This window comes from Nomascus leucogenys, chromosome 14, assembly GCF_006542625.1.
Source record: "Nomascus leucogenys isolate Asia chromosome 14, Asia_NLE_v1, whole genome shotgun sequence".
In the NCBI taxonomy this organism is placed as follows: Eukaryota; Metazoa; Chordata; class Mammalia; order Primates; family Hylobatidae; genus Nomascus; species Nomascus leucogenys.
Genome location: NC_044394.1, coordinates 19,594,570 through 19,619,085, shown reverse-complemented (window position 1 = coordinate 19,619,085; position 24,516 = coordinate 19,594,570). Strand labels below are relative to the sequence as shown.

Below are 24,516 nucleotides of genomic sequence, written 5' to 3'. Positions count from 1 at the left end.
CATAAGACTCTTCAGTAGTACCGAATAGAAACAGAATGGGGTGAATTTTTTTCTGATTATAGTCATGATTCATGCTTGCCATTAGAGTGGGGCCATTTCAGATGGCACAGAAAAGAATAAAGAAGCAAGTAAAACTCATTGATAATCCCGCTATGTAGAGATAAAAACACTGCTTAGTAGATATCCTTTCAGACTTCATAGTTATATGTTTAATTTCTTTCTTTTTTTTTTTGAGATGGAGTCTTGCTCTGTTGCCCAGGCTGGAGTGCAGTGGCGCGATCTCGGCTCACTGCAACCTCCGCCTCCCAGGTTCACGTCATTCTCCTGCCTCAGCCTCCTGAGTAGCTGGGACTACAGGTGCCCACCACCAAGCCTGGATAATTTTTTTTTTGTTGTATTTTTAGTAGAGATGGGGTTTCACCATGTTGGGAAGGATGGTCTTGATCTCCTGACCTCATGATCCGCCTGCCTCGGCCTTCCAAAGTGCTGAGATTACAGGCGTGAGCCACCATGCCCGGCCATATGTTTAATTTCTTAAGTGAGAATATACTGTGAGTCTTTTTGTAACATTCTGTTTTCATTTATCATTATGGACATGTTTCTGTGATAATGTAGATCTGTATCACTTTTTTTTAATGGCTACACAACATTTCTCTTGCATAAATATACCCTGTTTTTATTTAATCAGATTCACATGGTTTTTAAAAGTCATTTTCAACAACAACTTAATTATAGTTCTCTACTGTGGGGAAAGTACTTATCAAATATATTGGAGTAAAGCCCTGTTCTCCGTTTTTGGGTCTTAACGATAGGTGATATATTCACATTACAATTTGTCCCTTATTGATTAAACTATCTTGTTAATTTCAGTTAGCTTTTCTTCTTGGCCTTTATGATTCATCTTGCATGTTGTAATTATCTGCCTACACTTTGCCCGTTTGTTATGCATGCACACGTATAACATTTTGAAGCACTTTAATCAGCTAAGCCTTCAATTTGGCATCATACCATGGAGAATATGAGTTTTTATCCGTAGGAATCCTGGGTTCAGATCCATGTTCTGCCACTTACTAATGATGTGATCTGGGTCCAGTCATGTAGGAGCTGAGTTTCACTCTTTCAAGCCTACCTTTCATTAGGTTTGTTTGTTTGTTTATTTAAGAGATGGGGGGTCTCTGTATTTCCCAGTCTGGTCTCAAACTCCTGGCCTCCCACCTCACCCTCCCAAAGTGCTGGAATTACAGGCATAAGCCACTTTGCTCAGTGGCTCATTAGGTTTTAATAATTGAAAGAGATAATGTTGTATAGGCTACTGCAGTGTTTGGCGTAAAGGAAGTGTGGAGATTGGAGAATGTAGATCAGCAATCAAAACATCTATCAGGCTTAAGTGTATCATTTTTCAAACTTTTAAAAAGTTTCATACAGTTGCCATAATGATAGAGTTTATAATTGCTTGAAAAATTGTAGGAATATGAATTTGTTATTTTCCTAAAGTTTTAATAATGTCTGTTACTTAAGATATTTCTAAGAAGGTTCAAATCAGAAGACTGGTATGAATAAAAATATTTAAGCTTCCTTCTCCCCAAAAAAATCTAGATCTAAAAAGGAAGGAAATATTTTTAAATTATATTTAGCACAGATAATGCCCCAGTAGTAAAACTTCATTGCTTTGGATCCACTGACAGGGAATTTGAATGCAGTACTAATGTGTGTGTCTTTGTACTGACTGTGGGTCATGTTAATTCCTTAAGGGAAAAGAGAGATTAGAAGATTAATGCCCTTTATGGACGATAAAACTGAAGGCCAGAGAGGTTGGAGTCGTGTCCAAAATCACACAGTTGCTAAGCGGGTACATGGTAGGATGTGGGTCTCTTGAATCCCAGTCCTGATATTTCCTTCTACCATATTCATTTAGGTAGAACTTATAGACTAATTGTAAATAATTCATATCTAGTCACTACACCTGTTTAGACAGTAACTCTGTTATAATATTAGGAAGTTTGATTAGACGTTAATTTATGTTGTACAGTACAAACCTCTCAAATCTAAAGTCATTGATTTCATGGCCAGGTTTTACTGAGTAGTTTTTAATGATGGTAAAAAATAGCGAGTACATCTGCATTTACTTTAACTTCTCACCAATAGTGATTTTGAAGGTTAATTAATGTTTTTGAGCACTTTGAGAACCACTTTTATAAATGAGCATTTGTTCATATGAAAAATAGATTTGAGAGGCCAGGCACGGTAGCCCACGCCTGTAATCCCAGCACTTTAAGAGGCCAAGGCGGGCGGATCACGAGGTCAGGAGATCGAGACCATCCTGGCTAACACGGTGAAACCCCGTCTCTACTAAAAATACAACAAATTAGCCGGGCGTGGTGGCGGGCACCTGTAGTCCCAGCTACTCAGGAGGCTGAGGCGGGAGAATGCCATGAACCTGGGAGGCGGAGCTTGCAATGAGCCGAGATCGTGCCACTGCACTCCAGCCCAGGCGACAGTGCGAGACTCCGTCTCAAAAAAAAAAGAAAAGAAAAAAAAAATAGATTTGAGGTACGCCTTACCTGCTGATTCTTTTGGGCTGTTAGCTTTTACTTACCCTATAATCGTAAAAACTTAGATAAGCTTTAAAATTCTTTCCTATATGGTTTATAAAGTAACATGTTTACAATATAACACAACAGTTTAGTTTATTAACCTAAAGCTAATAATAAGTTTGAAATTTTCTTCTTTATGTATTGACTATTTAAATATTGAGTAAGGTGATTGTGATTGTGGTGGTAATAATAACAACAACAAATAGCCCTGACATTTATTAAGAATTTATTATATGCTATGTACTCTATTAAGTGCTTTACATTAACTATCTTACTAATGAAAAATCTAGTGAATCACATCTCAGTGAGATCATTCCTATTTTTTTATTGACAAATCATAGCTGTGTATATTTATGGGGTACAATATGTTTTGACATGTATACAATGTGGTGTGTTTAAATCAAGCTAATTAAAGTACCGCCTTGTTACCTATTATTTTTGTGGTGAGACGTGAAATTTACTCTCATTTATTTTGAAATATATAGTTCCCTATTATTGACTGTTGTCACCCTGGGGTGCAGTAAATCTCAAAAGTTTTTTTCTCCTTTCTATCTAGAAACTTTATGCCTTTTGTTCATTCCTATTTTAATATACGTTTTATAGATGAAGAAACTGAAATATAGAGGACTTTAGTGACTTTCCTGAGGTCACATAGCTCGTAAGTTATTCAACCATTTTTTTAGTCTAGGTGACCCAACTATAGAACCTAAGTTTTTTGTTTGTGTGTATTAAACCACTGTTGTAGGGCACAAAGGGAGCCTCACAGGAAAGAGTGATCTTACCAAGGGCTGTCTTTACCATCACTCCCCTTGTTCTCTCACTGTACCCTCCTAATAAAAAAAAAAAAAGGCATTATTAAAACCACTGCTAGCAGAAAGATGCTTACAGTTAGGCCTGTACCTTTAGGTTTTCTAGATCGCATTCATTCTTCAAGACCCAGCTCAGTTTCCATTTACAGTATTTCACAGTCTTTTAACATTTCTTCCAGTTTTTCCCTTTTCTGAGTTCTCATAACAGTGCAATATTTATTTTATACCTTCATTGACTTGCTTTTATATGTCTTATCTTTCCTAGAATTGTAATGTTGGACAAGACCTTCAAGAATCAGAATGAGTTTTCTCATTCTGCTAGGTTGAGTTACTTTAACAGTTTCACCTCATTAACTGTTTGCTGATTGCCAGAAACCTATTAGCATTGCTCTTATCTCCTTATTCAGTATGATATTATTCATAATGTCCTTTTGACAACCTATAGATAGGCCATTTCAAGTTCTTGTCAGTCCTCAGTTGTGCTAGTACAATAGTAGAAACTAGCGGAATAGCACTAAGCTCCTTTAGATGTTTTAGGCAGGGATTGTAACAAACAAGTTTGAGAATATTTCAATAAATAGTTGAAATCAGAGTTTGAAAACAAAGCTCAAAATCATATATAGAATGTTAAATTAATAGCATTCAAGCCAGACCATTTAGGCAACTGAAATAAGTGTTTGAATCCCTGCTATGTACTGGACACAGTGATGGGCATTTAAAATATCCTAAACAGTACTCACGATACACTAGCAGCAGTTAAGGAATTTGTACTAATATCCAACATTGTGCAGTTCACATACATAGTTTTCCCTACAGAAGTACCGTTAAGAGCAAAGGAAAGTTACATACACCTTAGGGGACCTGGGGATCAAAACCAAAGCAGCCCTAAAACTGTGATTTTTCTTTGATGTCACCTCTTCTTACAAAGAGTATATGTATATTTATTTACTATATATTTTTTTTCTCCCAATTGTTCACAGTTCAGAGAGAGATTAATTACATCAGCCTATGAATTCAAGAGCACTTTGGCACACTTCAGGGTTCTCCTTGCATTGAGCATAACCCGATTTTGAGACATCAGGCTATGCTTACTTGATCCCCCATTGGCCCTGTGGTCATGTCCAAGAGCAGACATGCTAAGTTGGGCTTTGTCTGACTCCTTACTGTTAATAAACGTTATGTAACAGTGTAACACATTTACTTTTCTTTTTTCTTTGACCCCTAAATTTTTACGGCATTATGTTTGTCAACTCTTAGAAGGAAGTAGCTTTTCAGGTAATCTAAAGGCTGTTTGTTTTGTCTTTTTCTTTGTAGGCAATTCTTTTAATGATACCCAGGTTAAGTTACAATTTTGTTTCTAAAAGAGAGATCTTAAGAGCAGAGTTATTACTAGCACAAAAAAAATCAAAAAGAAAAAAAGAGTTGTAAAGCTCATTCATATATGTAGTTTTTGTATCTCAGCCTTTTAAAATTTATTTTCTGCATATAAATATATTTTGGTGTCACTGAAGTATCTCATTTTAGTGTGTTAATGTTTTTTCTGTTATTGGAATGTATTTATTGAATTATGTGAATATACAGCATGCATTGTATGAGATGAGAAACCCCAGGATGATTTTTTTGGAGACGGAGTCCCACTGTGTCGCCCAGTCTGGAGTGCAGTGGTGCAGTCTCGGCTCACTGCAACCTCTGCCTCCCAGGTTCAAGCGATTCTCCTGCCTCAGCCTCCCGAGTAGCTGGGATTACAGGCATGCGCCACCATGCTCCACTAATTTTTGTATTTTTAGTAGAGATGGGGTTTTGCCCTATTGGCCAGGCTGGTCTGGAATGCCTGACCTCAGGTGATCCACCTGCCTCAGCCTCCCACAGTGCTGGGATTACAGGCATGAACCACTGCACCAAGCCCCCAAGATTATTTTAAGTAACTCCTTGTTTTGGATTAGAAGTCTTCTAGGCTTTGGAGACATTTAATCATTGTGTATGGCTAGAATGATTTGGTTATGCAGAAATAAATTTGAATAAAAAACATTTCATGGTCAAAAATAAAGGTGTTATACTAATATACAACTAAGAGTGGGTTTAAAATGTGGGTTATAAAGTTAGTGTTTCTTTAACTTAGTGTTTCTTTAACTTTTTAGGTTTGGTTTTACTTTATATAGTAGCCTTTTTGTTTTCATAGATGGAGCAAATCCAAATTGATAAAATAATGTTCTAATTTCAGACTTCCTTTTCAATTTTTAGTTGTTGACCTCCTCTACTGGAGAGACATTAAGAAGACTGGAGTGGTGTTTGGTGCCAGCCTGTTCCTGCTGCTTTCATTGACAGTATTCAGCATTGTGAGTGTAACAGCCTACATTGCCTTGGCCCTGCTCTCTGTGACCATCAGCTTTAGGATATACAAGGGTGTGATCCAGGCTATCCAGAAGTCAGATGAAGGCCACCCATTCAGGTGAGATATCTGGAAAACAAGGCATGCATTGGCAATAGTGTAAACAGGATTAGTATTAAGACTTCATCTACTGTCTGTAGAGTTACAAGTATGCATTTTTTTCTTAAAGATAATTGCAGTTATTTGTTTGAGCTATACCAAAAACATCTGCTTTTGAGATTTTCTAAAAGTCATTTTAAAGGCTCATGATGGAGGAGACTGTTTACGTATCATTAAACTAACTCTGCTACTTGTTAGGAATATTTATTAGATTAGGCATTGGTTATCTTACTTGAATGAGTGTTGTATCTTTTTTACAGGGGTAGGTTTGGTGAGGGTTATATATTCTTTATTGCTTACTTTTTATGCTGTCTGATAACATGCTTTGTGATATTTCATATCTTTCTAGTATGCTACTATTTTCTGTTATGCTTTTCTTTATGTATTTTATCTAGTTTCTTCTCGTTTCTTAAGACATTACTTTTTAATTATTTTTTGGAGAGCTTTATTTCAGCATCTCCTTGTCTCTCAACTATCATCTTCCACCCTTATTTTCACAAGTATACTATAGCATTATATAGTTGCTATCAAGACACAACCTCAGCTTGAGTCTTCTGCCCTCACCTCATACTCTGCATGTTTTTCCCCCTCTTTTTTAATTGACATATAATTCATATACCATAAAACTCATTGGTTTTTAGTATATTCACAGAATTCTACAACCATCACTATTTTCATCACACAAAAGGAAACTTCCTACTTATTAACAGTTCAACTCCCCAACCAGCACCCGACAACCACTAATTCACCACGTTTTTAAATGAACTTTTTCCCTCAAACTTGTTAATTTCTATCCATAACACCACTACCATGCTAGTTTTCAGGCTCCTGTTTTGTGTTATCTTTGTTGTCATCTCATGTAAAGAAAATCACTAAATATTGTTAGGAAAATCACAAAATTTTGTTCTTTTCCACTGCTTCCTCAGTCTACCAGGGGCCTGTAAAGCAAAGCCATGGCCAAATTCAGTCTGCTGCCTGCTTTTGTAAATAGTTTGTTGGAACACAGCCATGCTCATTCATTTAGCTGGTTTCATACTGTAATAGCAGAATTCAGTAGTTGTAAGAGAGACCATATGAACATGAAAGCCTAAAATGCTTAACTGTCTGGCCCTTTACAGAAAGTTTGCTGACCCCTAATTGGACTCCATTTGTTACTAGATTGACTTGTAGTTACCTCAGATTACTTCATTTCTTACAGATGATGTCAGATTAATTTTTCTAGAAGTACCACTTTTTTTCTAAAGAGGAAAAAAAAAAGAAAATGCAGCGGCCCTCTCTAGACTGTAGGATGAAGTCCAGATGTCTTTGTCTTGTCTCTCATTTACCCCTTCTAGAGTTTTGTACCCATGTTCATGCTGCCTTCCTTAGCTGCCTCAGTCATACTTTTTATTTGGTTCTTCTTTTCTTTGGTTCAAGACCCAGCTCTTTGGAGAATTTCCTAACCCTGACCCCAAATGATCTGAAAATTCAGTTGCTACTGCATTAACTATGCCTTTGAAATGTTAATTGTTTTGCATAAGGAGATAATTTTTCTTCAAATAGATTGCGATCATTTAAAAACTATTTCTAACTTGTTAGCTTGAAAGCAGGGGAAACAAAAAAACTATTTGTGGCAAAGGTAAATATCTGTTTGGGCATATGACTATGTACCTACCTACAACATGGTCCAGTTGATATTAATGGGTAAACTTAAATGGATTTACAGACTTCGAAAGAGGAGACCTACTGAATTATTTTGCTTATTGTAAAGACTGGTGATTTTTCTCTGGCTTTCTCTTTTTGATGAAGTAATGATGTTATATAAGTTTAGGGGAGAGACCAACATTTATTGAATAGCTCCTATGTGTCTAACCTTTTATGTACATATTTTAATAAGTTTAATTTAAATTTGTGATAATTCTATGAGATAGGTGGTATCACTCCATTTTACGGGGTGACGGGGAAAAGCTTGGAATTCAGTAACTTGAAATTGTAGTTTCAAAATGGCAGAGCCAGCGAGACGTGTTGGCTCATGCCTGTAGTACTAGTGCTTTGGGATCCTGAGGCAGGAGGATTGCTTGAAGCCAGGAGTTGGAGACCAGCCTGGGCAATATAGTGAGACACCCATCTCTACAAAAAATTAAAAATTAGCCAGGTGTGGTGATGCATGCCAGTAGTCCCAGCTATTCAGGCAACTGAGCTAAGAAAATTGCTAGAACCCAGGAGTTCAAGGCTGCAGTGAGCTGTGATCATGCCACTATACTCCAGCCTAGGCAATAGAACGAGACTCTTTCCCAAAAAACAAAACACACACACACACACACACACACACACACAAAAAGCCGAGTCATATTATTATCAAGTCACAAATCATAAAGAAGTATGATTTTTAATTAGTTATGCTGAAATATGTAAAAATATTGTCAAGCCAAAACTCCTAAATTTTCTACAGTTCCAATTTTACACATCATTTGATTTTTGCGGTTTTTGGAAAATATTAGTGATTTATTTCCTTCTTAGAAACAACTTTATTCATTTTTTAAACTTTCTTCAAAGAGATGGGTCTCACTGTGTTGCCCAGGCTAGTCTCGAACTCCTGGGCTCAAGCAATCCTCCTGCCTCAGTGTCCCAAGTAGCTGGGACTACAGGCATGCACCACTATGCCTGGCTAGAAACACTTTATTCTTAAAGTCCTTTTATAGTCATTATAAAGTAAATTCAGCCAACATACCAGTTTAAGCTTGTTGGACAGTTTTTCCCGTTTCCCCTTAATCATACTAGTAAAGGTGATATTATGTGGTTTGTATCTAATACCTGTGGTTACTGAAAGAGTGATGAACAGTGGTGGCATTGTATTAATATTACATAAATGTCAGTTGAATTAGTGTAAATATCTACAGGATGTCATTGATGGGGAGTACTGTCTTTGTGCCTTCTGTTTAGGCATCTTGTCTTTAGCAAGAACAAGTAACAGTGGTACAAAGAAGCAGAATACCAACCAGGGTTCTATCAGCCACTTTCCTATATTTCTCAAATTTGGGTAAACAAATAATTGCTGGTTTAAATATCAGTGTGAATATTTGAGTATTTTTAACTTGATATTAATAATTCAGTTTTTTGTTAATAATTGTCTAACAGTGTGTTAGACCATGTATTAGTAAAGATACATTCCTGGTCCATAACAGTTTATACTCTAGTAGGAAAAATACACAAGTATACATGTGTCTATATTTCAGAACCGAATCTAGTAAATACTGTAAGACTAACACAAAAGAAAGCATTGTTAGAATTATACAGCAGTGAGAGATAACATCAGGGTTTTAGGAAAGAGATTGTCAGATGAGGCTCTATGTGTGGGTGAGATTTGAGATGGGGCTAACTGGCTAAATAAGGTATCACCAGAGGTAAGAGAGCATTTTGAATTGGGAAAACCATATGATTAATAAGGGCTACATTAAGGTTAAAAAATATTTAGTGAATGACTCATTTCTGGCTGCAACATAAAGAGTAGTTGGAAGTAAGTTTGGAAAGATTTATGAGGATGTCCCTGGTTGAAAAGTTGGAGTCATAGGATCACAGAATGTTTGAGCCTGAAGGAACTGAGGAAAGTCTGTTTCTCAAATTTACAGAGTTGGAGCACTTACCCAGAGAAGTTAAATGCCTTTTGCAATGTTGTATAGCTAGGTAGTGGCAGGTCTTCTAACTCCTGCTTGAGTTCAGCCTAGACAGCACTATCTAGGATAGCTCACATAAGGTTATTCTGGCATTGGCTGACAGAATGGATTTGGATGCAGGCAGATGAGAGATTGGTTTGGAGAGTGATAGAATATTCCGGCTTGTAAATAATAAGTACCTAAAATAGAGTGATGGCATTGTGAATAAAAACCAGGAGACATATTTGGGGCATGTTGCAGAGGTAAAACTCTGGGACAAGCAGTTGTCTAAGATGTTATTTCCACTGTAAGAAACTGGCATCCTCAGACATGGGGAGGTTATGAGGACTACTTCCAACAGATACGAGGGAACACTCAGCACTTCTGAGTTGGTTGTGCCCTGCCAAGATAAAATGCCTTCTTAGAAACAATAATGAAACTGTTTCTTACATTCCTGTGGACTTGACTTTTTCCCCAGCATAGTATTTTTATTTATTTACTTATTACCAATACTTTTAAATTTAACAATTTTAGCCATCTCAGTATGGATTAAAGCATCTAGATGATGTAACTCTTATGTTTTGCTAGGATTGCCACTGTGCTTTTGGCAGCCACTTTACAATCTGGTGCTTGACATATTGAGCAATTTCCCCTAAAGGTTAGTCTGAGAGAGTTTAGGATTTGGAAATGAAAAAGATCTTTGTTAGGAAAACGTGATGAGACAACATAGTGTCAACTTTAAGAAAAAAAAAAAAAAAAAAACCATAGTCATAACTACCATTTATTGAGTGCATCCTTGTGCCCAGTTGCATTAGGCACTTTTCTCATTGAATTCTCGTGATAATCTCCAGTTTATAAATGAGGAAACTAAGTTTAGAGGGAAGAATAAATAACTTTGCAAAATTACCTAGCCAGGTAAGTGGCAGAGCATCAGATTCAAGCCCAGATCAGTAGGGCTTCAAAGTGTATGCTTTTTCTGTGCTAGTCAGCAGACAGTGCATATCAAGGAAATAACCCTTACTGCTGAGTTTTTATATTGCCCCTAATTTGGAAACAGTTGGCTTTTATATAATATTTTCTTGATTTCTTACAGATATATAATTTCTGATTGACATTTGGGGGAAAATCACTCCAATTAGTGACAATTATGATGTGTTTTGTTTTCTAGGGCATATCTGGAATCTGAAGTTGCTATATCTGAGGAGTTGGTTCAGAAGTACAGTAATTCTGCTCTTGGTCATGTGAACTGCATGATAAAGGAACTCAGGCGCCTCTTCTTGGTTGATGATTTAGTTGATTCTCTGAAGGTAAGTTTATTTTGCTTTTCATTTTTGATATACCCAGAAGTTAGTATCAAAAGAGTTGAGTGTAAAATTCTGTTTTTCTATATTGAAGTAAATGATAAATATTAAATCACATGGCAGTAAACTTGTGTTTTAAAATTCAGAATCCAATCAAATAAGGATGAAGAAGAGCTATTCCCTTTTTTTTTTTGTCATACTTAATAGAGAGAGTCCTGTATTTCTTTTTAAAGGAGAATAAGTTATAAATCATACTTGTGGGCTGGGTGTAGTGGCTCACGCCTGTAATCCTAGCACTTTGGGAGGCCAAGGTGGGTGGATTACCTGAGGTCAGGAGTTCGAGACCAGCCTGACCAACATGGAGACACCCCATCTCTACTAAAAACACAAAATTAGCCGGGCGTGGTGGCGCATGCCTGTAATCCCAGCTACTCGGGAAGCTGAGGCAGGAGAATTGCTTGAACCCGGGAGGCAGACAGAGGTTTTGGTGAGCTGAGATCGCGCCATTGCATTCCAGCCTGGGCAACAAGAGTGAAACTCTGTCTCAAAAAAAAATTTATATATATATATATACATATATATAAAATCATACTTTTGGAAATCATAAAGATTAAAAGGAAGAGGAAATTAATTGGAATTTTGACTATAAGCATAAAGATCGTCTAATGCATTTAATATCAGATGTGATTTATTCCTTCTGACTTTGCTTTACAGTCTAGCACTTAGTTTCTTAGCTTGTATGTGATTCATACATACATGAAAGCTATTTCATATCTTGGACTCTTATTCTAGATAAGATTTAATATTCTGAAACACTTCAACTAATCTTCAATTGGTAATCATTGGAAGTTTTTCTTTAGTTTTTGGATCTTGCTACATAAGCAGCTGTTAAGAGTCTCACCTTGCAAATAAACTCTCCCAAAGTTCTGACTGACGAAACAGGCACTAAACCACAGTTGTGTAATTTAAGCCTGAAGCACTGGACCTGTAGTGCTTTTCTTTTTCATAGAACTTGTCATTTGTGTTGTATATGCTCTTGCCTGTGACTCTGCAGAAAACAGGCAGACTTGTTTCCAATCTAAGCCTGGGCAGAAATGTAGTGGTGGTAATTCTCATAATTTTTCATTTTTCATTTCCAAGAGAAATGTTCTAGTTTATATTTATCACACATGCCAAGGATATAATAGCAATAAGGTGACTGGGCCTTTAGACTCAGAAAAACAATTTCTGAACTGGTCAGAATAGGTTTAAGTGCTTAAAGTGCTTTTTAAAAAAAAAAATTTTAGCCTTTATAACATGGTAGTTGATACATTATTTTCAGCTGTTTGCATCTCTGGGATTACAGGTATGAGCCACTGTGCCCAGCCGCATCTCTTATTTTTATTTATGACTTGGAACTTAAGTTACTTCCTAGTAACATCAAGGGTAAATAATGTTGTTTCCTTTTATTACTTACCTCTTTCGTATAGAGTGGTTGTATTTAGTGACTCAATCTGTAGTGATGTTTTAAAATGATCTGATGTTAGTCTGTAAATAAAAAGATTATGGTTATGTTGTTTGGCATGTTTGATTAATTAGTTTCAAAAGAAATCAAGTAAAAATATTTTGGAGCAAATGAAATAGAACCTTGTACATATAGTCTAGAGGAAACCAGTTCCTATTCATGTATTATTACCTTTTATACGTAGCTGATTTATAGGGTAGAACATGTGTGAAAAGTGATTGAGAAGGAGGTACTGATGCCGTTTAAGATGGATGGTTTGTGGGTAGGAATTGACTGAGAAGAAACACTGTCTATAAGTAGTAATTCAGAGCTTCCAACAGCAAAGGACCATCTCTGAATTTAGCAGTCAAAGATTGGTGGGGGAGAGAGGTGACTTCAAAGAAAAGCCTGGTGAGCTTAGGAGAGGAGAGATGCTTGTTGTTTTTATAGATTCAATAAACACGGCAACAGAGATACACCAAAATTCATCCTCCATGTTTGCACAGTATAGCAGTGAAGGCAGCTATATGTCTACAATTTAACATTTTTCTTGAGAGAAATGTCATTTTTGAATAAATCTATTTTTTTAAAAAATTGATCTGGGAATGATTCATTATGCTCTAGTTTCTGAGTTTGAATATAAAGTTTCCACTTGTCTTTAATCAAAAGAAAACTTATTTATTCTTTCAGAGAAAATTTTCATCCATACACAGTCCAATGTGTAGATACGGGGCAAGAGGAGAGAGAAAATGTTAGAAAGGGGCTGATGAGATCTTAAGAAACGTTTTAAATCTCTGTTTTGCACATGTACTTGAGGATCGAATATGAAGACTTTTTAAAATAAGTTTTGAGAAATAATTTCTTTGTTAAATCTTATCTTTTAATTTCTTTTGAAAACTGCATTTTTTAATAAAAGCAATTATGTTATTCATGAGGAAGCTAGCATAAATGAGAGAAATTGAACTTGATAAGTTCTTGCATTGAGTGACTGCTAATTTGAAAGTAACAGAAAGTGACACATGATGAGATAGATATCCTTTCTGGAACACTTGTTTCTTAGTATTGAAAAAAAGGACTTTCATTAAAATTATAATTTATCCTTAAGGATTAGCAATACTTTTAAAAAGAAAAGAGAAGAAAAACATACTTGATTGGTTTCCCTGAGTCCTGTTTTTGGCAAGCCCAGAGCTCAAGGAAACCCGCTTGGTGACTTCCCCAGCTGGCAATTCATTTAGGACTGCAAATAAATAACAGTTGCTTCATCATGTTAGCACTTAAAGTGAACCTGGCATGTAGATCTCAAAATCTAGAGGCAAATGAATAAGGCAGGGAATCTGTCCTTTTCTCCCGATGAAAGGTAAAGCCCTTGGTAATTCAGGTGCACACTCTGATAATGTACATGAAAGGTCTTCCTTGACAAACGATAAACCTTGTGATTTTGCCACACAAGAATTTAGCTAAACCCTTTCCTAATGTCATTGTATATGAGTAGTACAGATTCCATCTGTTTGTTTCCATTGAATATAAGGGTACTACAGAAATACTGAATACTTCCTTAAGATAGCTTTTATTGAAAAAGGAAGCTGATAAAATCGCTTTGCTTTTTTATAAAAATGCTTGATAGGATTACCTTTCTAGAGAGACTTCTGTGTATGGCCACACTTATCCACCACAGTTTTTGTTTATATAGAGAGCATTTTAAAAAGATCAAGGTCTTCCTGGCCATGCACAGTAGCTCACGCCTGTAATCCCAGCAATTTGGGAGGCGAAGGCGGAAGGATTGCTTGAGGCCAGGGTTTGAGACTAGACTAGACAACGTTGTGAGACTGTTTCTATAAAAAAAATACTAAAAAATCAGCCAGCCATGGTGGCCCATGCCTGTAGTCCCAGCTACTTGGGAGGCTGAGGCAAGAGGATCTCTTGAGCCCATGAGGTGGGGGATGTAGTGAGCCATAATCATACCACTGCATTCCAGCCAGGGTGACAGAGTGATACCCTGTCTCTTAAAAAAAAAAAAAAAAAAAAAAAAAAAAATTATTAAAATCTTAAGTTCCTTAATAGTTACTTTTTGCCTTTTAGCCACAAAAACTGGTAGGGAAATTTATATTCTCTCACCCTAAAGCAAGCAAAAAATGTGTTTTTCCAATTCCCATTCTTTTTTTACTTTTTCAACATAAGGAAAAATGTATTTACCTTGTTTAAACAGATTTATTTTAATGCCTTATAGTCAGATTTTAAATTTGTGGGAAGTTTGCTAATAGCCCCAGTCTCTCCAGTTTAGATGAATGTTTTATTTAAATAACAATGAGTTTTTAAAAATTTATAGGAAGCAGCTTTTTATTGGAATTACATTGATTTTATATGATTCATAGCTAGGAAAATGGAAACCATCTTAATTTCAGGAAAATGTAGTAGAAATTATTCTCATTTCTAAATTTTTGTCATTTAGAAAAGACATTTTTATCAAGCTCTGTGTTTACAAAATAATAGTTTTTAAACAACAATTTGAAAGAAGTATCTCTATAACTCATTGTCTTCATAAATGCAAAATCTGTTGTGTGCCCTCAAATTTATATCTACATTTTTAGATTCTGGGTCACAATTTTCACTAGTTCTTTTTTTTTTTTTTTTTTTTTTTTTTGGAGTTGGAGTCTTGCTCTGTCACCCAGGCTGGAGGGCGGTGGCGTGATCTTGGCTCGCTGCAACCTTTGCCTTCCGGGTTCAAGTGATTCTCCTGCTTCAGCCTCCCAAGTAGCTGGGACTACAGGCATCCGCCACCACACCCAGCTAATTTTTGTATTTTTAGTAGAGATGGGGTTTTGCCAAGTTGGCCAGGCCGGTCTCGAACTCCTGACCTCAGGTGATCTGCCTGCCTTGGCCTCCCAGAGTGCTGGGATTACAGGTGTGAGCCACCATGCCCAGCCTACAATTATGGCTATTTCTATTTGAAACCATCTTCCTCAGAAATTGAAATTTTAGAGCCGCTCATGCTAGCATGTGAAACCTTTTGCTTGCTTATTGCCTTTTGGCGGGGGCAGTGAAGGAGGAGCCTGGCCTTTCAAAATGTGTTCAAAGAAATAACCAAACTCCAGGGCTCATTAGTCCTTTTATAAACGCTGGTGTGAAATGATGGGCATCCGTGTGCCTGGTCCAAGTTTCGTGGTGGTTGACTTGGGCGAATAAAAATAGGACACGTTCTGTAGAGTTCTCCTTTTAAATTCTTGTGTAATGTTCCATTTGTTTGCTCCTTTGCAATTAACTACAAACTTCTAAGTCCTAGAAAAGATTTCAAGTATTTATAGAGTGAGCAACAATCAGTTTCCTAGTCAAATAGTATGGCAAAAATCACTGTTTTAAAAAGTCGTGGCATTAAACTATAAATCCTCCCTCTCCCCACTTACCACCCCCAATTATGAAAGAAAAGCATATGACAATGCCTACTGGGCTCAGCTTTTGGGCTAATTGAGTATGACTCAGCCTTCTTGGCGGGTTCCTGTCTTTTCTAACCTCAAATCCCAAAAAGCTGTATAATAGTTTTACTTTTTTAGGGACTAAGACCAGGTATTTTCAGCAGAGGTTCTTACTTTTCTGTAATTGAGGCAACTATAATGTTCCAGCATACAATCTTAAATCTGCAAGTGAAGGGAAGGAAAAAAAAAAAAACAACGGCCTGAGCTCCAGAAATAGCTGACCCAAAAGAACACTAAAATCTAGCTCTCAGGCTCATTGGCAGCTGTTAACATTCACATTTTGACAGCTTCCTTTCAGGTTTCTTGAGCTCTCAGAAAACTTAGAAGGAAATGGGCTGGGGATATAGAGAGAGTCCAAACTACCAACTAATGAATGAATCTGAAGGAGACACAGAAGGGCAAGTAGAGTTTAGAGTTTGAGAATGCAGAAAAGTTTTGAAATGGTCAGAACTGCCAGAGTAATTTCTGAGATCTCACTAAGCACTCTCCCACCATTTGCCTTAAAGATGTCCCCTTCCCCCAGATTGAAACATCAGAAATCTGCAGAGCTCTTTAATCAGGTGTGTGATACACAGTGAATTTAATTCTCTTATTGCCCTGGAAGAAAGATAAACCAGACATGGCCCTTGCCTCTTTTCAGTAAGTATTTGTTAGATCTTCATTACATTTTGGGCCTCCTTCCTCCAGTCTCCTTACTGTGCAATGGAGAGATAAGCTTTGACCTCTTCAGTCAATAAGTATTGGCTATAATGTTGCAAAGTATTTGCCATGGAATCGCATAGAATTTGTTAAGTCCAAAATGAGAGCAACCTGTTTGCTTCTTTAAAGTGTTTACTGACCTTATTCCTGCCATGTTACAAATCCATCATTTGTGGTGGATTCCCATTAATAATGGTTACTCTCTAGGTTAGTTCTTGCTGCCACCCATTTCTCTCCTGATGGTGTGTTCCCTGGATACGTTTACCCACTATTTTTATTTTGGGCCCCCGAAGTGTTCAATTTTCTCAACATAGCTGCAACATTTAAAAATTATATGATAGCACACAAAAGTGTACATTTCTGGCAACACTGGCCTGGAATATTTGCATGGCCATAGCATATGAAGCAGGGTTGTAAGTGCCCCTTTGAGAGGAAGAATGCATATCACTGTGTGCCTCAATTCTCTCCCAGCCTCTCACATCCATGTATGTCACCTGCCTGGCCCTAAGGACATTTGAGACCTCCCTCTGTTCTTCTCTTTGCCTCGGGATAGCCTGGCTTTTAGGAAGTGTTTTCAAAGAGGCAAGTGACATTTGAGCCCCTTTGGTGGCTCAGGTGTGAAGTCTTGGGCTTTTCCCCTGTGGACTTGGAGTGAAGCCTTCTCAGTGACTGTAATGACCAAATGAGGAGTTATTTTAGCTTGTGTTTGTTACTATCTTCTGTCATGTTAAGGGCATCTTTGTTGCTAAAGTAATTTCTTCTAAAATGTGGAAGGTCAACACTTTCCCCTTTAGACTTGTGGACAGTGATGGATAAAAATAACTCTCTTGCTCTGTAGTAAACTTGCTCAAGTGCAAAAGTTATATTTAGCTTCAGCAATAGGAGTCTATGAAACTGTGAGAGAAAAGCCTTTACTAACTGAAGTCATCCTTCAAACCTTTCTACCAGGGCTTCCAATAGCAATTGCTAAGAATAGGGCAGCCTAAAATTGTTTTTCAATTGACAGATATTAAGAATGCCTGATATTTACTGACTTGAACATTACTTAAATTCAGTTAGGGTGACCAGAGTGTTGCTATTTGTAGAACTGTTGCTTGGTAGAGTCATCCAAAGTGTCTTCCTAAGCTGTAATAAGTATGCTTACTAATGTTTGACTGCTTAATTAATGGTCAGTAAGCATTCAGTCAGAGTTCATTTAATACATGGAGAAAGATATGCTTTAGATCAAGGGTTAGCAAACCACTGCTTGTTTGGGCCATGGCCTGTTTCTGTATAGTGTGGGAGCTAAGAGTGGGTGGTGTACTTTTTTTAAAGGGTTATAAGATGACAACAGCAAAGAATAATATGAGATACAGACCCTATGTGGCTCATAAAACCTAAAATTTTATTGTCTAGCTCTTCACAGAGAAAGTTTGCTGATCCCTGCTTTAGATAATGGGGGTGCTCTATTACTCCCCGTTTCATTTATGCTGTTTTATAAGCCTAAATAATCACTGTAGATGGTGGCATCGTGTTTGTTACCTACTAAATAAGTCAAAGTGACTGCCAGACATACACATGAAGGCCTTGAATTAGAAAGCAAAGGAATTGATGTTGACCAATGTTTAACAAAATTCAGACTGACTTTGTGCCTGATCCTTCAAAGGCTAGAGGTGATATTTTTGGTACCTGAAACATAATTTCCCTGATAAGCACTCTTTGCCCAATTATTGCTTATCAGCTGAGATATTAATGTCTGAATTATTCAGCTCATATATCTTCAAGCACTCAACTAGTTCATAATTTGAAATCAATTTTAATAGACAGTTCTCATAACACCTTTCCAGTCTTCCCATTTAAAAGCTAAATGTTGTTAGTGCTGGAGGGGTAAGATGCACCCTTGGTATATTTTCTGATCTCAGCAGAATCAACTACTTGGTAGTGTAGTCCAGAGAAAATGGGTCAAATCTATTAATTATTTTAGGATTCTGAAATTCATAATTGAGACTGGTGACTTAATAGTGAACTGTTCATGGTACTTTACCCAGTCTTCAAGTTGTATGCCTCTTGTAGGTAGGCATTTAGATGGGATTCTTTTGAAAGCATAATTAAGAAACTTTACTTGAATTTTGTTTATAATGGGCTAATGTTATTTTCTTATAGTTTGCAGTGCTGATGTGGGTATTTACCTATGTTGGTGCCTTGTTTAATGGTCTGACGCTACTGATTTTGGGTAAGTCTGCAAAGCCATTGGGATGAAAAATTGCTGGAAAAAAGATTGTGTGCCAGGAGCTTAGACATTTTAGTGGAGAATATTCTCACTGTATGAAAAGTAGAGGATGAAAATTTGGGCCCGGCGTGGTAGCTCACACCTGTAATCCCAGCACTTTGGGAGGCCGAGGTGGGCGGATCACCTGGGGCCGGGAGTTCGAGACCAGCCTGGCTAACATGGTGAAACGCCATTTCTACTAAAAATACAAAGTTAGCTGGGCGTGGTGGCGCGCACCTGTAATCCTAGCTACTCCGGAGGCTGAGGCAGGAGAATCACTTGAGCCCAAGAGGCGGAGGCGGAGGTTGCAGTGAGCCGAGATCGCGCCATTGCACTCCAGCTTGGGCAACAAGAGTGAAACTCCAGTTTGAGGTTGTATTCTCTTTAAATAAGTTGGTGATACTGCCTCCCGGTTTATTGAAATGCTACCTTAGTTGCTGCAGACAGCTCCTACTAACAGTGATAAACCACATAAAGGGTGGCCTTATATGATGGTGCAGTCATAAATCTAACCAGGGATACCTGTATTTTATGAAATCTGTGATACGATTTGAAGCTAGAAATGGTTCCTAGCTCTAATTAATAACTGCAGCCTCACACAGTTCATTCATTCCTCTGGAGTGGCTCCTCAACAGCGGATGCATCCAGAGATCCTTATGTTTTTATTTCATTAGGAACACTGCTTGGTTATCTTGAGTTGCCAGTTTAATAGTTTTTTGAGTGTTTATTCCTCCCAAATCATTCCAGCCTTTTGAAAAGTTGTGTGTTTCCCTTTTCAGCTCTCATTTCACTCTTCAGTGTTCCTGTTATTTATGAACGGCATCAGGTAATTTCCTAACTGCTGACTTCAGAATAGAGCACTCACTCTATTACATGGGATTTACGAATGTATTAGTGCCCATTTTCAATGTCTTATAAAAATGAGAAATATGATGGTTTCTTAAACCTTTAGTTTGACACATAGTAGTGGTTAATAAGATTCTTTAGCAACGGTAATTAATAATTCCTTTATACCTCTCTTTCAGGCACAGATAGATCATTATCTAGGACTTGCAAATAAGAATGTTAAAGATGCTATGGCTAAGTAAGTATTTAAAATCTGCAGTGTTTTTACTAGGATAAGGTGTGCTGGATTGTGAGAACAGTATTTTCATATTGCAGGCATAATGAGTAACAAATCTCTATCAGACCTTAAGTGTGACTTCAGAGTTGCCAAAAGATTGTTTTTCTAACATTTGGACCATTCGTTTGTGGGTTTATTATGTGTTTAAGGCTTTGTTTAAATCTAATTCATGAGGCCAACGTGGCAAAATTATAGCTTAGAATTAGGCAGCTTTAAGGGTTTCCTTTCTTGTATTAGCTGAATAACATACAAGTAGTTCTTGGAAGATGGTATTTTGAGCAGCAGCAAACAAAACTGATATTTACATTGACTCTTTCATTTTCAGAATCCAAGCAAAAATCCCTGGATTGAAGCGCAAAGCTGAATGAAAACAAATACCCAAAATAATTAGTAGGAGTTCATCTTTAAAGGGGATATTCATTTGATTATACGGGGGAGGGTCAGGGAAGAACGAACCTTGACATTGCAGTGCAGTTTCACAGATCGTTGTTAGATCTTTATTTTTAGCCATGCACTGTTGTGAGGAAAAATTACCTGTCTTGACTGCCATGTGTTCATCATCTTAAGTAAAGTATTGTAAGCTGCTATGTATGGATTTAAACTGTAATCATATCTTTTTCCTATCTATCTGAGGCACTGGTGGAATAAAAAACCTGTATATTTTACTTTGTTGCAGGTAGTCTTGCTGCATCTTGGCAAGTTGCAGAGATGGTGGAGCTAGAAAAAAAAAAAAAAAAAGCCCTTTTCAGTTTGTGCACTGTGTATGGTCCATGTAGATTGATGCAGATTTTCTGAAATGAGATGTTTAGACGAGATCATACCGGTAAAGCAGGAATGACAAAGCTTGCTTTTCTGGTATGTTCTAGGTGTATTGTGACTTTTACTGTTATATTAATTGCCAGTATAAGTAAATATAGATTATATATATATAGTGTTTCACAAAGCTTAGACCTTTACCTTCCAGCCATCCCACAGTGCTTGATATTTCAGATCATTGGTTATACATGTGTAGTTCCAAAGCACGTAAGCTAGAAAAAGAAGATATATTTCTAGGAGCACTACCATCTGTTTTCAACATGAAGTGCCACACACATAGAACTCCAACATAAATTTCATTGCACAGACTTACTGTAGTTAATTTTGTCACAAACTCAATCTATGGACTGAATCTAATGCTTCCAAAAATGTTGTTTGCAAATATGAAACATTGTTATGCAAGAAATTACAAAATGAAGATTTATACCATTGTGGTTTAAGCTGTACTGAACTAAATCTGTGGAATGCATTGTGAACTGTAAAAGCAAAGTATCAATAAAGCTTATAGACTTAAAATGTGCTTTGGTATTTTCATTTCATGAAATTGCAGCAGATTAAAAATGCACACAGTGGGTAAACTTTGCTTCAACCAGTGAATGGTAGCTTGTGCTTTTTGAAAGGTTTTTTCAGGCTGATGGTGCAGCTGTTTACTGTGGAAACAAAAGTCAACAAATGTTTGTTTACATAATCAAATTTTATTTGACACATAAAATGTTTAAGTGACGTGTTTTATACTTTGAAAATAAATTCATGCGCCAATATTTTAACATATATCATACGGTGCAGGATTTATGAACATACATAAAATCATACCATATAAACGTTTACAAATAAGTTTTTCCATGACACACGGACACTATTGCTCTTTAAATATGGTTGTACATGTCATCATTAATCAATTCATTGTTCTTCCACATGGTTATTTCAGTGCAAGATCCGATCAGCATGAAGAGTCTAGTACAATATAGGCAGACATGGTTATCACTCTGCATCACCAGTCACATGGTTACAAAAAACAGAATTGGGACTGCATAGGGACTCTACTGCGGGCCCAACAACCTATTAGTGGATGGATGTAAGGCATTAGTAAATTGGCATATAAAAATAGCTTAATGAGTGATCTAATCCATTTAGAATGCTGAAGCACTTCTGTGGTAAATGTTAATCTATTCTTTAATTGAAAATGCCTCATTTTACCTTTTCTCTAAACTGACAAATGCAAGTAGCCAGTAACTAACTGTAGGTCTAGAATTTTCGTTCACTGACAGGAAGGACTAATAGGTTGTCTGTGTGCTCAGAACCACCAGTCCCTCACCAACCCTCCTTTCAGTGAGCACTGTCAGCCACATCCTGTAGTCACTGGTCAGCTACATGGAGAGTGTGACTGAGGGGCTGATGGATGGCTTCTGGTAAAGATTGTCCAAGTCATATTCTGTCATACAGCCAACTCCAAGGAACTCTTAACTCACTTTATAATTTTGATTTACCAGCTATTCCTTGGGTTTACAATTTGTTCTGCAGATAATTTTTTTATAATCTGGACTTGACCTATATAGTCTGCCTGAAGCAATCAATGAAGTCACCTCAGCTCCACTCAGGGTGGTACACCAAGGTGCAGCCTTGGGTTACCTCATTTATCTTAAGATTTAACGAGATAAGTCAGCTCATTCTCCTGGACCTTCCTGAGCCTTTTTCCCCTTCCATTTTGTAGTAGAAGTTTGTTTAATTTGAATTCTATTTTGGATTTTTGGGTTTGGCACGAAACACAATGAAAACCCATAATTCTACCCCATCCCAAACTTCAATTCCTTTGCTGCTCACCTTCCCATAAGCAGGTAACCGATGTCTTTCATTTAGGAAGCCTTGGCGTGAACACAGGACAAGGGTGACACGCTGAATCTGCTAAGAGTCCTGCAGCCCTCCTCAGCTTTGAAGTTTTAGCACCATATGGAGAAAGGAGAAATTGGTGGGAGGTGAGACAGCAGCCCACACAACTGGAAACTTTCAAAGGCACTTAATGGATATAAAACTCTGCAAATGAAACATTAAAAAATTAAGTTTCTCAACTCTTTTATACATGGCTCATTTGGTTTTGAAAGCTAAACTGGAGAACAGAGGCTAGCAATATTTCTAGTACTTCGGTGCATCTAACTTAGGCTGTCTTGTTCAACTTATTTGTAAAAATGAACATTCTTGAAGTTTATAGAAACAATAGCAAAACATCTTTGTAAAAGTTTTGATGCAAATTAAAAGCTACATATTGGTTAGGGTAACCGAGGCTTCAAAATTTGTCAGCGGGCTACATTATCAGATAGGATTTGTCAATGTAGTTAGTATGTATAGTGTTTAGTCTCAGGAACAGAGGCAGGCAGTCTTAACATTTTACAACTTGACCTTCCTTCGTGGCATCACAGTTTTGGAGAGTCCAGATTATGGAACAGTTGTGTAACTTCCGCAGCGTTTTGAGCTTGTGCGTCCAGGGCAGCATAGTAGGCATTTCCCAACGGCTGGTAGCAAGGAGGCACCTCAGCATGGTCTCTGCAGTTGCTGGCTGGTAGCAGCAGCAGCAATAACATGAGAGGCTTCTGGCATTTTACAGACATCGCCACACAAATACACTGAAAAGGCAGATCAAACAGTAATTTTGCATAGCTGGACGTCATACTTGTGTCAAGTGGCAAAAAACAATCTTGCCAAGTGCTCAAAAGTCAAGCTCGGGTGATGTATTGAACATTTGACTTCAAAAGGTAAACCAGGGATCTTGCCACCAAATTAAGATCTATTGCTTTTTTTAAAAGGTCTGTTTTTTTCAGTTGAGTTCTGTTTGGTTCTTTCAGCAGTTTGAATGTCTGTGCTAAATGTTGGTCCGTGAGGACTTCTGGCACTTTGATATCACACTCTCGCCTGTTACTATTGAAAAGGTTTATCAACTCCACTTGAGTCAGAGAGCCCTTTTGAGTGTTTAGCACAGAACCAGGGATCACAGCATGCTCCCATGCCTGCAAAGGCCTAGAAGCCCTGCACGGTTAAGGTCACTTCTCAGTCTTTTTTATATTAAAACAAGTCTGCATCCCCTGCATTGGGGTGACCAATTCATTTATGTCTCTTACTCCTAGCTTGTTCACAATTGGGTTGGTGCTGCTGTGAACGGGTGTTTGCACTCCACAGGGAGCTGCTGTCAGTACTATCTCAAGGGCTATAAGTGCCAGAAGTAGCCAGCACAGCAGGCTGGAGATGGGTGCTCCCAGGCAGGCCATGAGAAATACACAGTGCTTTTGAGTGGGAAGTGGGTTGAAATTCTTTATAGGTGCCTTTCTTACAACCTAACTCAGACCACTAAGAAGTATCAGAATGCTTGTATTTCATCTTTATCCCCTCAGGAGTTTTGCTTGGGCTGAATAGAACCCAGTATTCATGCTATAATGAAGCTCATCAGAAATGGGGAAGCTGAGTTAGAATGACCTAGTCCTGTTCCTCTATTCTCTAAATAAATAAATTCCCAACACTGGTGATCAACTGGGAGTTCTTAAAAGGACATATAGATGAATTTCCATTCTAACCTCCTGATTATGCACAACAGCCCATGGGCTGCCAAGAGCTCCTACTCAAATCAGCCATCTCAGTTCTCATCCACCTGTCCCTTTCCCCCAGCAGTGCCCAGAGGAGCTATCACATGCCCATGCCATCCCAGGACAGCTCCAGTCACAACCATTGGGTTGACAGTCACCAAAGAGTAAATGCCTTATCTTGGAAGGTACTTGCCTTCATGAGGACTCACGGAATTTCCTGTTTATTAGCCCCACATCAGCCCTCCCCATGCCCCTGGGAGAGGCTGACCCACGGGATGCCTGAG

The 24,516-nt window shown here is 37.6% G+C and overlaps 1 protein-coding gene and 1 long non-coding RNA gene across 6 annotated transcripts in view; one reads left to right on the top strand and one right to left on the bottom strand.

Annotated features, from left to right (window-relative positions):
- The window catches only part of RTN4 (reticulon 4), a 78,084-nt gene extending 56,905 nt beyond the window's left edge, over positions 1 to 21,179 (top strand). For all 5 annotated transcript variants that reach the window (XM_030828074.1, XM_030828075.1, XM_030828072.1 and 2 more), the window contains 6 exons: positions 5,645 to 5,852; positions 10,692 to 10,830; positions 18,619 to 18,688; positions 19,504 to 19,550; positions 19,750 to 19,808; positions 20,173 to 21,179. In XM_030828074.1, coding sequence (XP_030683934.1) covers positions 5,645 to 5,852; positions 10,692 to 10,830; positions 18,619 to 18,688; positions 19,504 to 19,550; positions 19,750 to 19,808; positions 20,173 to 20,215 — 566 coding nt within the window. In that variant the 3' untranslated portion in view covers positions 20,216 to 21,179. The remainder of the gene's footprint in view (positions 1 to 5,644; positions 5,853 to 10,691; positions 10,831 to 18,618; positions 18,689 to 19,503; positions 19,551 to 19,749; positions 19,809 to 20,172) is intronic.
- Positions 20,726 to 23,491, bottom strand: LOC115838373. The gene is made up of 2 exons (XR_004033387.1): positions 22,485 to 23,491; positions 20,726 to 21,617 (listed from the first exon to the last, which is right to left on the bottom strand). It is a non-coding gene; the product is annotated as an uncharacterized LOC115838373 (long non-coding RNA).
- Between the last annotated feature and the right edge of the window lie 1,025 nt (positions 23,492 to 24,516).